General features: G+C 50.7%; 1 protein-coding gene across 2 annotated transcripts in view; it reads left to right on the plus strand.

Moving 5' to 3' along the window:
* The window catches only part of DAAM2 (dishevelled associated activator of morphogenesis 2), a 103,446-nt gene that overhangs the window by 85,606 nt on the left and 3,027 nt on the right, over positions 1-14,813 (plus strand). Inside the window, exons 16-25 of one of the 2 annotated variants that reach the window (XM_014782743.2) lie at positions 1,924-1,950; positions 2,993-3,099; positions 4,314-4,398; positions 5,978-6,084; positions 6,200-6,288; positions 10,253-10,421; positions 10,614-10,721; positions 11,689-11,749; positions 12,982-13,113; positions 14,336-14,506. In XM_014782743.2, coding sequence (XP_014638229.1) covers positions 1,924-1,950; positions 2,993-3,099; positions 4,314-4,398; positions 5,978-6,084; positions 6,200-6,288; positions 10,253-10,421; positions 10,614-10,721; positions 11,689-11,749; positions 12,982-13,113; positions 14,336-14,506 — 1,056 coding nt within the window. The remainder of the gene's footprint in view (positions 1-1,923; positions 1,951-2,992; positions 3,100-4,313; positions 4,399-5,977; positions 6,085-6,199; positions 6,289-10,252; positions 10,422-10,613; positions 10,722-11,688; positions 11,750-12,981; positions 13,114-14,335; positions 14,507-14,813) is intronic. The other variant, XM_004424180.3, reaches the window with a different exon arrangement.

The raw sequence follows: 14,813 nt of genomic DNA on the forward strand, positions 1-14,813 counted from the left end.
TGCAAGGGTCCTACACAGAGGTGGGTAATGCCTAAGTTGAGGGACCAGGTCTGGGGCTCGGCCTGGGCAGGTCAGGAGAGGCCCTGGGCTTTGCTCTAGAGACGCTGTGTACAGACGGCTGACCAGTAAGCCTGATCTTCCAGCGGCAGTAGGGGGAGTGGGGTTGATGGCGGGACATAGGGCATCCCCGAGGCAGTACCACGGGGATTGCCACAAACGCTGATTCTCAGACCTCATCCTCAAATGAACATGAGTCAGGAGATGAATTGAGGCCCAGGAATCTGCCTGTAGCTTACACATCTGGGGGCCTTTCCTCCAAGTCCAATTTGGGCATTACTAGCCTAGAAGCCTTAGAATGTTCGCTTTCTCTCTGGCCTGCCTCTAAGGGGTTGTCTCCTCTCCGGGTTGTGCCATTTTTTTTTCTGTGTTTTCTCTGCTGAGCCCAGGATCCCAGCCCTGAGAACTTTCCCAGGAGCCAGTGAAGGGGGTCTGTGCCCTCCTGGGCCCTGGGTAGCGGCTGGATGTTATGGCCAGGCTCCCTGCTGCTTTCTGCCAAGTCCAGACCTGTGGATGACCCTTCCTGAGAGCAGACAGGACTGAGGGCACATGTGACTATCCCTAGGGGGCTAGCCAAAGGGGGTGGGGTGCGGATGTTTTGGAGTCCTAGAAACCCTGTTTTGGAGTTCTAGAAAAACCAGATGGTTGTTTATTTAAAAAGTAGGTTCTCAAGCCATCTGAATCTCTACCCCTAATTCTAGGAAGCGTTTTTAGCCCCACGCCCATGTCAGGCTGGCAGGGCCACGGGTGGCAGCTGTGGCCTGGCTGGAGCTGGAAGGAGTTCTGAGCTCTTGGGGCTCCTGTGCATCAGTGCTGCGGGTTGGGCACTGGGGATGGATGGAGTGTGTGCAAGGGATGGATCAGCATGGCCAATCAAGTCTCCTCCTGGCTTGAGAGTCTTCCTCTGGGCCAGGGTTCCAGCCCAGCCCACCTAGTCTCCAAGGCTCTGAGGTGGGGCTGGGATGAGGGCCAGTGGGGAAAGAGGGGCCATGGGGTTTAAGACAAGCTGGGCCTGGTGAGTGGAGAAGAGTTAAGATGGAAACTATTCTGTCACCTCTCGCCTCTTTGAGCCCACTCAGTCCAGTCCCCTGTTTGGGGGTTGGGCACACCCAGACTACTGTCATTCAACTGTAGTCCAGACTCTGGGCTAAATTCATAGTGGCAGAGCTGGAGAGATCCCGGAGGCCATGTTGCCTTGGTCCCTTCCTCTCCCTGTCTTGGGTCCCTGGGTGCGTGGGGCAAGGGTGGTCCTATGAGCTGTGGTCTTCCCTCTGTGCCCTCTGCAGGTCCTGAGTTAGTGACTTCAACTCCATCAGGGTCAGGAAGGGAGAACCAGGTGTGGGCTCTGCACCCTCAGCTCCCTTAGAGATCAAAGGACAGACAAGGGGTGAGGGGCAAAATTCAGGGACGCTTGCCCTCCTCTGCCTCAGTGAACACGACTTTCATGTGCTTCCAGCTCAAGTTCATTTGTGTCTCCTCCCCTGATAGAGAGATGAACTCATCCAGGGGCAGATTCTCAGCAGAGGAGAGGGAAGAACACAGTCAAGGCCTGGGGTGGGGGAGCTCTGGGGCCTGGTCTGCCCCAGCTGGGAAGTGGTGGTGCCCCTGGGCCTGGGGCAGGTGGGAGATGCTGCCTGCTCTCCGCTTTGTTTGGCTTCTCTGTGAGCGCATGTCTGCTAGACGCAGCTCCTGGTCAGGGCTACTTCCAGGTCTCCGTCTCCAGCCATGGGGGTCTTATTGGGATGAGGCAGACAGAGTAGATGCTGAGGGTCCCCCTGTCTCTCCTACTGTTCCTGGGTCTCTGAAACTCTTGGCTAACATTGTGCATGTTTAATTCTCTGTTGGCTGTGGCTGCTGCCTGCCTAGGAGCTGATAACTAATCCTTCTCAGCAGGTGAGTCACTCCTGGGACTCTGGATCTCCAATTTTTAACTACTGTCCTGGGCTGCTGCCCTGTTCTGGGCCCAAAAGAGAGGGCTTGTCCATCCTTCTTTCTACGTTATTACCCATCCATACATGGAGGCATGGGGGTGGGTCCCCAAAGAGAAATAAGAAAGGTAGGAGAGGGAGATAACATAAGCAGACCCCTGCCAGCAAGGAGGTGAATATTGGAAGGAGGAGAAAGGTCTAGTCTAGATCTATTGTCTTACCCACTGAGCCCAAGGCAAGGCCATCCTGTAAGACTGCACAGGCTGGGCACTGCACAATTTCTGGGCACAATTGACAAAGACAGTGATGTGAGTGGCGGCCTCTGGAGTTGTGTAACATAGAGCATGTGCTTGGTGGGACCTCCCAGAGTAAGGACTAGCCTCCTGTCTACCTCACCAGCGGCCCAAGAGAAGCAGGGGGAATCTTTGATTTCTTGGGAAGCTGCCTGCTGGAACCCCAGAGGAGAGAATTCTACATGGAATTCTGCCTTGGTTTCCCCACCTCTGAACTTGTGGATGCCCTGTACTCTGGGCCCATTGGGTTGTGCCTGAAGTCCCAGGGGTCCGGGAACTGAGGCCATGTGGGGACTTAAAACCAGCTTCGGATCATCAGCTTGGGGAGGCTCTCTGAGTGGAGTGGTGGGAGGGGAGGTTGATTCTCTGAGGGTGTGGTAGATCATATCACATTCCCCGAAGCCACAGGGATCGGTCACCCCCTCCATCGGAATAGCTCCTTCTCTAGTTTGCCCAGAGAGGGAAATCTCTAAAAAAAGAGGAGTTCCTCATTGCCCCCCCCAACCCATTCTAGCCCATGGAAAGTCCCAGATGCCTCCCACTAGAGTGGGTTATTAACTACCCTCCTCTCTTGTTCCTTTTTCTTTTCCTTTCTTTCTTCCTCTCACACCAGGAGCATTCCCTGGTTGGTAGGGGGTGGCTCCTGGGGGGTGGGCAAGAAGAGGATTGGGGAAGACACACACCTCACCCTTCCACTTGGCCTGTCGGTTGCAGAAGGAGTTGGGCTCCACCGAGGACATCTACTTGGCCTCCCGCAAGGTCAAAGAGCTGTCGGTCATTGATGGCCGGAGGGCTCAGAACTGCATCATCCTTCTCTCCAAGTATGTGCTCGCCCTGCCTCTTCAGCCCCTGCCCCATGATAGGTGGGAGGGAATGAGCCCCCCAGGAAGCAGGGACCAGAGATGGGGCTAGAGCAAGGACGATGGTTTACTTGAATGCCTGGGGGAGAGAGGTGGCAGAGGAACAGGGAGATAGCAGCCTCTGGTCTCTCCCTCTCTGCTGTACCCTGGGAATTGGGGGGAGGGGCTGATCTAGAACCCTGTCCCGGAGCCCATGTTGAGCAGCAGTGCAGGGCTCTGCAGACAGGAAATGACCCATCACAGGCCCTGACCAGCCTGGTCAGCGTCTAGCAGTGGAGTTGCTCTAAGCCCATGGAGGGCCTCGCTTGGCTTAGGCCACAGAGCAGCATGATCTCAGCCCCCAAGCATTTCCCACGGCTGCAGAACAAACAGGGCAGTATCTGTGCTAACAGCACAGCTTCTGTGCGGGCCTCCGGCCTGAGTCAGGGTCAAAGGGCACCACCTCCCATGCTATTCTTAGTACTGCCTAGGCCACCTCTGGGACATCCACCCCCTTTTCCTGCCACAAAGCCCCAGGCCTCAGTTTCTCCCTTTTGATGGTGGGGAGAGTTCTGCATCCCCAGGGCTCCCAGTGAGTGTGCATCGGGAGCGGATGGGGAAGGGCTGTGTGTGTGCACGTGCACACACGCATGTGTGGGAGGTGGCTTCTCCCTCTCCCAGACAGCAAGACGGACTGGAACAGCTGTGTGGGAGCTGAGGTGCTGTCAGATGACTGAAAGCTATTCTGTCTTCTAAGAATGGAGGAAGCAGGAAAATGCCCCCCGAGTGGCCTGCCCAAATTCCCATCCTCCCATGGAGCTGCTGTAGATACCTCAGGCATGAAGAGAAGGAGAAGGATCAGAAATCCTTTGCCCTGTCTCTCAGTCTACACTCAAGATGGCCCTTTTACTTCCAAATGTCCCTATCAGCTCTGACAGACACTCAAGCAAGAGACCAGAGACTCAAGACTCAGGTCTCCATTTAGACACTAAAATAGCTCATTATGGAATCATGGAGTGAACCACGTTAGTGTATTCTGAGGAGGCTTTGCAGAGGAGGTGAGGAGGGAGTACTGTCAAATGTTCACGTAAGGGAGAGAGAAGGCTGGGGCTCTGTCTTCAGGAGGAGAAGGTCTGGGGTCTATCCTGAGCAGAAGGGCCAGGCCGGGCTGCTCAAGGGATGGGCTGTTGCCATAGGTTGAAGCTTTCTAATGAGGAGATCCGGCAGGCCATCTTGAAGATGGATGAGCAGGAGGACCTCGCCAAGGACATGCTGGAGCAGGTGAGGCCCCGGGCAGGGAGGGGGGCTGAAACTAGGGGGGCAGCTATTCAAGGAGAAATCAGGCTATGGGCTGGAGGAGCGAGGGGAAAGGTTTATAGAAACTCCCCTGTGCCAGCCTTTCTGAGGGGAGGCCAGAAAAGGCATCTTTTCCAGGAGATTGAGGCCCCCGAAAGGAAATATGAGGTATGATACCCCACAGGTCTTAAGGCAATGTCAGAGTGACCCATAGTCAGATCTTCCCCAAATCTCGTCCACCTCAATTTGTTGTGTCCTTCAAGAGAAACCTAGATAACACCAAACAAAATGACCATCAACTGGACTTTTAAAAGAACTCTGCTCATCAAAAGGCACTATTGCTAGAGTGAAAAGACAAGCCAGACCTTGGAAGATATCTGCCTTATGTGTATCTAGCAAAGATCTCATATTCGGAGTTAATAACTCTACAAATCAGTGAGAAAATGACAAAGAGCTCAACTTAAAAATGAGCAAAAAACTTGAACAATTACTTCATGAAAGAGAATTTCCAAATGGACATATTATTAGTCATCAGAGAAATACAGTAAAAGATGCTTAATACTATTAGTCCTCAGAGAAATATGGTAAATCACAGTGACGTAGCACCACACACCTACTAGAACAGCTAAATTAAGAAGATGGACAATGCTAAGTGTTGACAAGGACGTGAAGCAACTGGAATTTTCATTTGGTACAATGATTTGGCAGGCAGTGCACACCAAGGCTAAACAGGCACCTACCCTATTGTCCTGCAGTCCCGCTCCTGGGTACACACTCAGGAGAAATGAGTACACATGCTGGCTAAAAGACATACATGAGAATATTTATAACAATTGTATTTATAAAACCCCCAAACTGTGAACAACCCAACTGTCCATCAATAGGAAAGTGAATAGACCATGGTATATTCCTACAATAGAATACTACTCAGCAGTGAATAAAAACGAACTACCAATACTTACAACATGAATGAATCTCAGATGTTATGTTGAGTGAAAGAAGCCAGACACCAGGAGGACACACAGTATGAGTCCATTTATATGAAGTTCAAGAATAGGCACATCTAATCTAAGGTGGTAGAATTCAGTTGAGAGGCTATATTGGGGGGAGGGGGTGGGTTGGCTTATTGAAGTAGTGCAGGAGAACTTTCTGGGTGGATGGAAATCTCCTGTATCTTAATCTGGATGGTGCTTCAATGGGTGGATAGTTTTGTTGAAACTCATTGAACTGCACAATTAAAATGGATGCATTTTATTTTATGTAGATTAGAGCTCAATAAAGTTGGTTTAAAAAAATCACTGAGCTGTACATTTAAGAATAGTGTACTTTACTGTATGTAAGTTATATCTCGATTTTTTTGTTTTTTTTTAAAGAAGCCTAGAGCTGGGTGCCCTGTCACCTCCTTCGAGCAGATGACATGTAAACCATCCACAGGAGGGTGCCTCTCTTTTTTAAGGGGACTCCTCCCCATCTTGAGCCTGGTCAGGGTATGGGCTTCCATGTGCTGCACCCCCATATCACCTTCTCACCAGTTTCCCTTTTGACCTTCACCTGTTCTTTGCAGCTCCTCAAGTTCATCCCGGAGAAGAGCGACATTGACCTCCTCGAGGAGCACAAGCATGAGATCGAGCGGATGGCCCGTGCTGACCGCTTCCTCTATGACATGAGCAGGTCTGGGCAGCGGGCATGGCAGGAGGGGCTGGGGGGGAGCAGGCTAAGGAGGAGGCTGGCGCTGGCAGCTGGGGCTGAGGGGGCCAACTCATGATGTAGCTCGCCCTGTCCACAGGATTGACCACTACCAGCAGCGACTGCAGGCCCTCTTCTTCAAGAAGAAGTTCCAGGAGCGGCTAGCTGAGGCCAAGCCCAAAGTAGAAGGTACGGCTGAGGGTGTGGAGGAGGCCTGGAGGGGAGAAGCATCTGGGGAGGCCCGGGGGTGGGAGTCAATGAGCAGGGGTGGAGGAAAACTCTTTCCTTCTTCTTGATCCGCCCAAAAAACCACAGTGGAGGACAAAATTTAAAACTTTGATTTTTGTAGATAATTGTGCTTGTTTATATTAGCACATGTGCCAGCCATGCAACACATTCCCTGTACCTCGGCATGCCAACTCTCCAAGGTGGGGGGTCTGTTGACATCTGCCCCAGCATGGGACAGAAGTGCTGAAAAAATGATGATAATAGCAAACACCTAGAACAGTGCCCCACACGCAGTGAGCTCATCCATCTTTACCCTGCTCGGCAGGTACTAAACTCATAGAGGACCTCTGGACACTAAGTGCGGGCTCTTCAGAAAGTGGGAAATTGAGCATCTGATTTTCTGGGTTGGGGAACCCCTCCTACACAGGCCTTTTCCAGATAAGAACTTTGTAATTAAATGAGAACCACGTGCCAAGAACTGTGTGGAACAATCCACATGGATGGTCTTATTTGGTCCTCACAACCCTATGGGTGCACCATCCTGTGATCTCTAAGTGGCGATATGATAGCTGCTCAAGGACCTGTTAACTCATGGGTGGTAGACCTGGGATTGGAACACAGATGTCATTCTTCAGAATCCATCCTTTCTCTCTTGTCCTGCAGCACTTCCCAGAGGGCATCTCCCTGGAACTTCCTGTGGGGATGGCTGAGGACGGAGGGGCAGGGAGCCAGGGAGCTAGGGGAAAAGGCAGGTGGTTATGATGGTGGGCCGCCATGTGGGCCCAGGAGGGGAGAAGCAGGAGACGTGGTAAGGACAGGATCAGCAGAGTGGGACAAGACAGCCTGTGTCCAGGATGCTGGGGGACAGACTGGGGGCAGAACAGAGCATGGGCCCCCTCTGCTGGACACCAGGGCCGGCCAGCACTCTCTGGGATGCTCAGTCCAGAGAATGGCCCTTCCTGGAGTTTGACGGGCTGCTTTGGGGAGGATTCTGGGAGTAGGGTGGGGCGTGATAGAGCTAGAGGCAAACATTTTCTGTAATCTGGATCCCGACACACGCACACAACAAGGGAACTACAGACTGCAAGCTGGCTGTGATCACAGAAAATCGGTCTGAAGGAGAAGGGTAGAGATCAGCAGGGACTCTGCGGGTCTAAGGTCTGGCGGCACCTCTTGCCCTGGTGATGAGTGAATCCTCACCATCACACAACTTTCTTTGTCTTGCTGCTGACTGCCTTTGGGGCATGAGGCACAGATAGGGATTCATTCCAACACATGTGCTCAACTATGTGTGTGTCTTGGGTCCGTGGAGCAAATGTGAGCAATTGCCATTTGGAGCTATGGAACCGGAGTAGTTTAGCCACCGGGTAGGTTTAATCTCAGATAACTTCCTGCTCCCAGGAGACCACTCCTAAGCTCTCCCTAAGAGTTCGTGGATGCTCAGGAAGAGTCTCCCTTTAATATCAAGCTAAGCAGAGTGAGACGTGTTTGGGATGGCAAAGCCTGCTGAGGAAATTAATAATTGCCCTACAGTCACAATGGCTCCTATTCTAGAATGGTCTGGAGGTCTCTTCCCTCCAAGAATTGGGAAGAGGTGGCTGAAGTTGTATCTTATGGCATCAGGTCCATGGGCTTGACTGGAGGTGGAGACAAGAGGCTTGTGCAGGAGTTGGGGTGCATATTCCTGTTTCCAGTTCTGCCAGGAAATATTCCTGGAAGAGCTGAATGGCCCATCCCAGCTGGTTGGTGAGCTGCTGACACCCGCCCCACCCCACACCCCCTAACAGGGCCTCTGGGTCAATTTGCCAAAAGCCAATTCATCAAATTTGACAAATTTACCAATTCTTCTATGGATATATTCATGAACATATTCTTATGAATGTGTTCGTTGCTGAATATACCAAATTTACCGATTCTCATTATGAACGCATTCACTGAATGTAGTTAAGAGGAATATAGTTTCAAATGTAAACATATTCCTATGAGTACATTCATGAATATGTTTTTCTTATGAATATATCTAAAATGTCTGCATTGCATATGGGAGTTTTCCAATATACACTGATTTCCTTTGAACTCTTGTCATCTTCTGTTTGGCCAACATTTTAGCTTTTTTTTTTGGAGGATTCCTTTGCAAATTTTTCAAGCAGCTTATCAACCTTAGAAAAACTATCCCGGCCAACATAAATTGCTGGAAACTTTCATAACTAGTTTTTTAAAGTAAACTTTTTATTGAAATATGCACCTAGAAAAGTTCAGACATCATAAGAGCCCTACGAGATGGAAGATCTTAAAGTGAATTTACCTGTGCTGTCAACACCCAGATCAAGATATGGAATGTTCCCAACCCCTAGAGCCTTTCGCCATGTCCCCCTCCAACCATAGCCCCCTCCCTCAAGGTTCTGTCTGTCTTGAACTTTATATAAATGGATAATATAGTACAAATAATTATACGCTGGTTTCTTCGGCTCAGCACTGAGGTTGTAAGTCATCCCTATTATTACATGTAGCAATGGTTATTCATGTTCAGTGCAGCATTTTATTCCATCGTATGAATATACTATAATCTATTTACCCAATCCATTTGTAATTTTTTTTAAAAGCAAACTAGAAACCACTCAAATATCCGTCAAGAGTGACACTGCTGTTAGGTCACAGAATATGCATATATTCAACTTTAGAAGCTACTGACAAATCTTACTTGTTAATAATTTTTAACAGCTTTTTTACAATTTTTAATTACTTTTGAAGATTTTTGCAAACTTTGAGTCAAATGGTTCTCATGGTGTCTTCATATCAGCATCTTAAAGAATGTCCAGTTTGGCATAAGCCAAAGATCACCAGAATGGTTTGGTCTTTTTATCACCGAATTTAATAATCAAAAATTATATTCTATAACTAATAGACAAAATTTCGGTGTAGGATTTGTATCCCAGTTCTGCACATCCGCCATAAATACAGAAAAGCTCAGGAAGGGCTGGAGCATCCACATCAGAATGAAATACTGAAGTTTTGCTTACTGTTAGCCTTAGTTTGTATTTCTAACAAAGGTGTCAGTTAAGGCTTTGCGGGGAAATGGTTAAAATGCCTAAAGCTTAGGAAAATTTTTAAAATCATATAAATTGTTTCTCAAGGGGGCCGGCCCCGTGGCGTAGCAGTTAAGTGCACGGGCTCCGCTGTTGGCGGCCCAGGTTCGGATCCCGGGCGCGCACCGATGCACCGCTTGTCAGGCCATGCTGTGGCAGCATCCCATATAAAGTGGAGGAAGATGGGCACAGATGTTAGCCCAGGGCCAGCCTTCCTCAGAAAAAAGAGGAGGATTGGCATGGATGTTAGCTCAGAGCTGATATTCCTCACACACACACACAAAAAAATTGTTTGTCAAGTAACCTATTTAATCAAAACGAAGACACCATCAACTATAAAGCACACCATTATCTTATAGAACAAAAATATGGAAATATAATTGATGACATGTTATAATTTGATTGATGGATTTTTTTCTTTCCAAAAAATCAGTAAAATTCATCATTTCAAAAGAGTCAGGAATAGTCCCATAATCTATAAAATGCTGCAATTTAAATTTTTAATCACTAGGATTAGAAAAGTAAAAGTATTATATTCTTGCATATATTCATAGAAAGACTACTAATCTTTAAATATAAGAAAAGATTTTGAGAGAGTTGGCACATTCTGAGAATGGGTTATTGGGCAAATTGGGTTTTTGGCGAGTTGTTCTGCTTCCCCTGGAGGTGGGCAGGTGTGGAGCAGATGTGGAGTTGTGGGTACCATCTCTGCCCCTGAGAGTAGATGACATTTGACAGCCCCTGTTCTGGACCTTGTGGTGGGATCATTCTGGGGTGCAAAGGGACCAGCTGCCCTGGCCCAGTCTGTGCAGGGCTCTGACTTGTCCCTCCTCTCCCAGCCATCCTGCTGGCCTCCCGGGAGCTGATCCGCAGCAGGCGTCTAATGCAGATGCTAGAGATTGTCCTGGCCATCGGCAACTTCATGAACAAGGGGCAGCGTGGGGGCGCCTACGGGTTCCGGGTGGCCAGCCTCAACAAGATCGCCGACACCAAGTCCAGCATTGACAGGTGGGACCCCGCCTGCTTCCTTAGCCCTCCATCTCACCCCATTCTGGCCTCTCCCCTCCTCCCCCTTCAACCTTTCCTCCATCGCCAACCCAAACTGGTCACCTCTTTCCCCTAACACCTCACCCAGTTTCCTCCTGACCTTCGTCCCCAAATTCCCCAATCCCTTACCCCTGACCTGACTTTCATTTACAGAAATATCTCTCTGCTCCATTACCTGATCATGATCCTGGAGAAGCATTTCCCCGACATCCTGAACATGCCCTCAGAGCTGCAGCATCTCCCAGAAGCCGCCAAAGTGAAGTAAGGGGTCTCTGCGAGGCTTCCTTCTCCCTGTGATGATACACACTTTTGTCTAAATTTCCTCCTTCAGGGCTACTCTGGGCCAACTAGGAATGGGCAGCGTCTCAGGGTTAGCTCTGGGAGAAGCAAACGAAGACATATTTGCTCTCAAATCCTTATTTCAGAGGTGGTCCCGGGAAGCACAGTAGATAGTCCCCAGGAGTGAGGAAGTGAGCCAGGGCTGGGAGGAATGCCCAACAGGAGCGTTATTAAGCCAGTGACCACTATAGGCAATTGGAGTTTAATCCCTCCAGGGGAGTCTGGGAGACAGTGTAGGACACTTGTTCTGCTTATCCCACCCAAGGGGCGAGGGAGCTGGGACATCATATACCATCTCCTGTCAGTCACTGGCTGAGGGGTTCTGAGGGGCCAAAACTTTCTGACCATGGGTACAGGCTTTGACCCCCAGAAAAAGTACTCACACAGCTGGAAGTCAGGGCTGTGACTACAATGGATGGTCTAAGGAGATAGTGTGGGGCACCAACAGTATCTGCTACAGGCAGGAGGTCAGACCTGAACAGATATAAGCTGATAGAAACATCTCCAATAGAAGTAGAAATGCGGTGATAAATGGTTAATGTTGTGTCAAATGCTTACTGCATGCAAGATACCATGTTAAGAGCTTATAAACATTATCTGGTGGTGATAAAAATAGATAAACCCAAGACAGAGGCCATGTGTTGGAAGCCTTCTAAGACACAGCATGACATTTCTGATCTGCGGGGATCTAGAGAACATAAGTTGCACCCCTGTTATCTTATAGAAGCACAGACAGAGCATGGAGGGGAGGTGATTTGCCAGGGCCACATGTTAGTGGCCAAAGCAGGGCTGAAGCCCAGGTCTAGTGACTCGCAGGCCATTGTGCTGGGCACTGCCCTCTCCCTGAACCACCCTCAGCTCCTCTCCCTCCCTCCGTGTCCTCCCACAGCCTGGCAGAGCTGGAGAAGGAAGTGGGCAACCTCAGGAGGGGCCTCAGAGCGGTTGAGGTGGTGAGTACACCTGTGTCTACACCTGCCTGGGTTTGGGGGGATGCTTTCCCTGCTGCCTGTGTTGGCTGCTGCCTGTAACCGGGTCAGATGGTGGATTCCTAGATGCAGACCCTGTCTGAAGCATTTCTGTGACCCAGAGCTCCTGGCTGGGGTGGTAGAACAACTGGCACAGTGGGTGCAGCCTCTGGCACAGAGTCAGCCCTCAGGAAAGGATGATTGGATTATCTAGGGCTTAACTTGAGGCTCTTGAAGAGGGGACATCTGAGTCCAGCCAAGTCACTGTTCAACATGTCTATTGGGCAGTGGAGTGGAATGAACCATAAATTGGCCACATGCTTAAGTTTGATCAAGTGGACCTGAGAGAGGATCCACATCCTTGGAAGCTGGCTAGGGGCAGGTAGCACATAGTGTGACACCGGGGGCCGCTGTCCCCAGAAGTTCCTGTCTTATGTCTCTTCACCTCCTCCTTGGGCCAGTAAAGGACCCAGGGGCTTCATTCTTTGCTGGAGACCCAGGTCTCTGGTCAGCACCATTCCTGCTCTGATAGTATCATCTGAGGAGCCATCTCTGGCCCCGGGCTAGGCTGGCCCAGTATGGGGATGTCTCCAATCCTTTGTCCCCCACACCCAGGAACTAGAGACCCTTCCCATCTTCATGGGTTTAGGGAGGTAGGCGGGTAAGGGGAGAATGGGCTTAGAGAATGAAGTATGAGAAAGAACCTTTCATTGCCACTATGGTGGGGGGCAGGGGTCGTTTCAATTTGTAGCCTTTTGAAGTGCCACCCAAAGCGCGGCCCGTGGACCAGCAGCGCTGCATCAGCTGGGAGATTCAGAAGTGCATCTCACACTTGAGTCTGCACACAAATCACCCGAGGGTCTTGTTAAAATGCAGATTCTGATTCTGCAGGTCTGGAGTGGGGCCTGAGAGTCTGTGTTTCTTCATATTTCCCAGATGATGAGGAGGCTGCTGGTCCCAGACCACATTCTAGGTAGCAAGGATCTAGAGAAAGAAAGATGGCCATGGTGGCCGAGGGAAGGATAGAGGCAGGGTGGACTGGCTGACAACTCTCAGTCTTTGCCACCCTTAGAATTTGGAGACTTGAGGTGTTCCCTCTGCCAGAGGAAGGCTCGATCTCCTGTGATGGGCAAGAAGGGTGGGAGATGTGGTGACCCCAGGATGCCTGACTTTCATCCTGGCACCTGTCTCACCAGCACTTCACTCTCCCTCCCCAGGAGCTGGAATATCAGAAACGCCAGGTGCGGGAACCGAATGACAAGTTTGTCCCCGTCATGAGTGACTTCATCACAGTCTCCAGCTTTAGCTTCTCAGAGCTGGAGGACCAGCTCAGTGAGGCCAGGGACAAGGTAGGGTGCCCCAATCCCACCCCCACTCCTCTCCAACTCAGCCCCTTCACCCATCCCTACCACAGATGGGCCAGAAGGGACAAACCCAGAGTGCACAGGGATCCAGAGAGGTTAAGTAACTTGCCTGGGGATGCCCAGCTATGATAGACAGAGCTGGGTTAGAATCCTGACTCCGGAGGTGGGCTTTGGTCTCAGTTGCCATGCATCTTCCTGCTTCTTGCACTAACACACACATGGACCCCATCTGTGGGGGTCTTATTAAAAAGTGGGTTGTCAGGGGCCGGCCCAGTGGCATAGCGGTTAAGTTCGTGTGCTCTGCTTCCGTGGCCTGGGGTTTGCTGGTTCGGATACTGGGCACAGATCTACTCAACGCTCATCAAGCTATGCTGAGGCGGCATCCCACATAGAAGAGCTACAACTCTACAACTGTGATACACAACTAGGTACTGGGGCTTTGGGGAGAAAAAAGAAAAAGAGGAAGATTGGCAACAGATGTTAGCACAGGGCCAATCTTCCTCAAAAAACCCCAAAAAAACCAACAAAAAAAAACAAAAATAAAAATGGGTTGTCATTCAGGAGTCTGGGGCAGGGCCTGAGAGTCAGCATTTCTAACAAGCTCCTGGGAGATGCCATGCTGCTGGTCCGTGGAGCTCACCTTTGAGTAGTGAGGTCTTTCTTAGAGGATTTTGAGTGGGTTGAATTAGAGGTGGCAGCTCTCAACAAAAGTCAGAACAATGCCTGGCACATATAACACATCTATTAACCCATTTAACCCCCACAACACCACTACAAAGAAGTTCTATTATTATTTCCATTTTACAGATGAGGAAACTGAGGCACAGAGGGGTTAAATAACTGGCCCAATAACTATATGATCTCTGAGGTCCTTTTGAGTTCAGACCAGGCAGTTCCTGACCTTAGGAAGTGCTTCCCAAGGTCTAGCTCCTGATCCCATACCTACACCCTAACGGACTGATGTAGCTCTGGGCAGCCTCTGTCAGCCAGCTTAGATCCCTCACCTCTCCGGGGTGTCGGTCTCAAGCCTTTCTTTCAGCCTTGTGCCTATACTGCTGATAATGGGGTCCCCTCCTCAGCCCTGCCCTCCATACCAAAAGTCCCCAGCCTCAGACTGGGCTCTGCTCTGGCTGGAACCCAGCCAACCCCGTGGGTCGGGCCCACCATGCTCTGGGGTGACTCTCCACCACCCCTTCTCCCCGAACAGTTCTCCAAGGCCCTCATGCACTTTGGGGAGCACGACAGCAAGATGCAGCCAGACGAATTCTTTGGCATTTTTGACACCTTCCTGCAGGCCTTCTCGGAGGCCCGGCAGGACCTGGAGGCCATGAGGAGGAAGAAGGAGGAGGAGGAGCGGAGGGCGCGCATGGAGGCCATGGTGAGGGGGCTGGGCGGCGCGCGAGGGGAGAGGCTGGTGGGAGCGGGGTGCTGCTGAGAGAGAACGGTTGGGGTATACGAGGAGGGCAGGGGCCGAGAAGCACTGTAGGGGCTGATGTCGGCGCCACAGGGAGAGAGCAGTGAGGCGGGGAGGCACGGGCATCCTGGGAAGGAGGAAAGGGGGGCCAGTTGGTAAACACGAGCATCAAGGCGCACAGCCTAGGAGTCTGCCCCTGGTGGGGAGGGCGTGGTTTGTAAGTCCGACTGTGGGTGGCTGCTCTGGCCTCCGCCCTTTTCTGGTGCCAGCC

The sequence above is a fragment of the Ceratotherium simum genome, chromosome 13 (assembly GCF_057802395.1).
Source record: "Ceratotherium simum simum isolate JZ-2026a chromosome 13, ASM5780239v1, whole genome shotgun sequence".
NCBI lineage: Eukaryota > Metazoa > Chordata > Mammalia > Perissodactyla > Rhinocerotidae > Ceratotherium > Ceratotherium simum.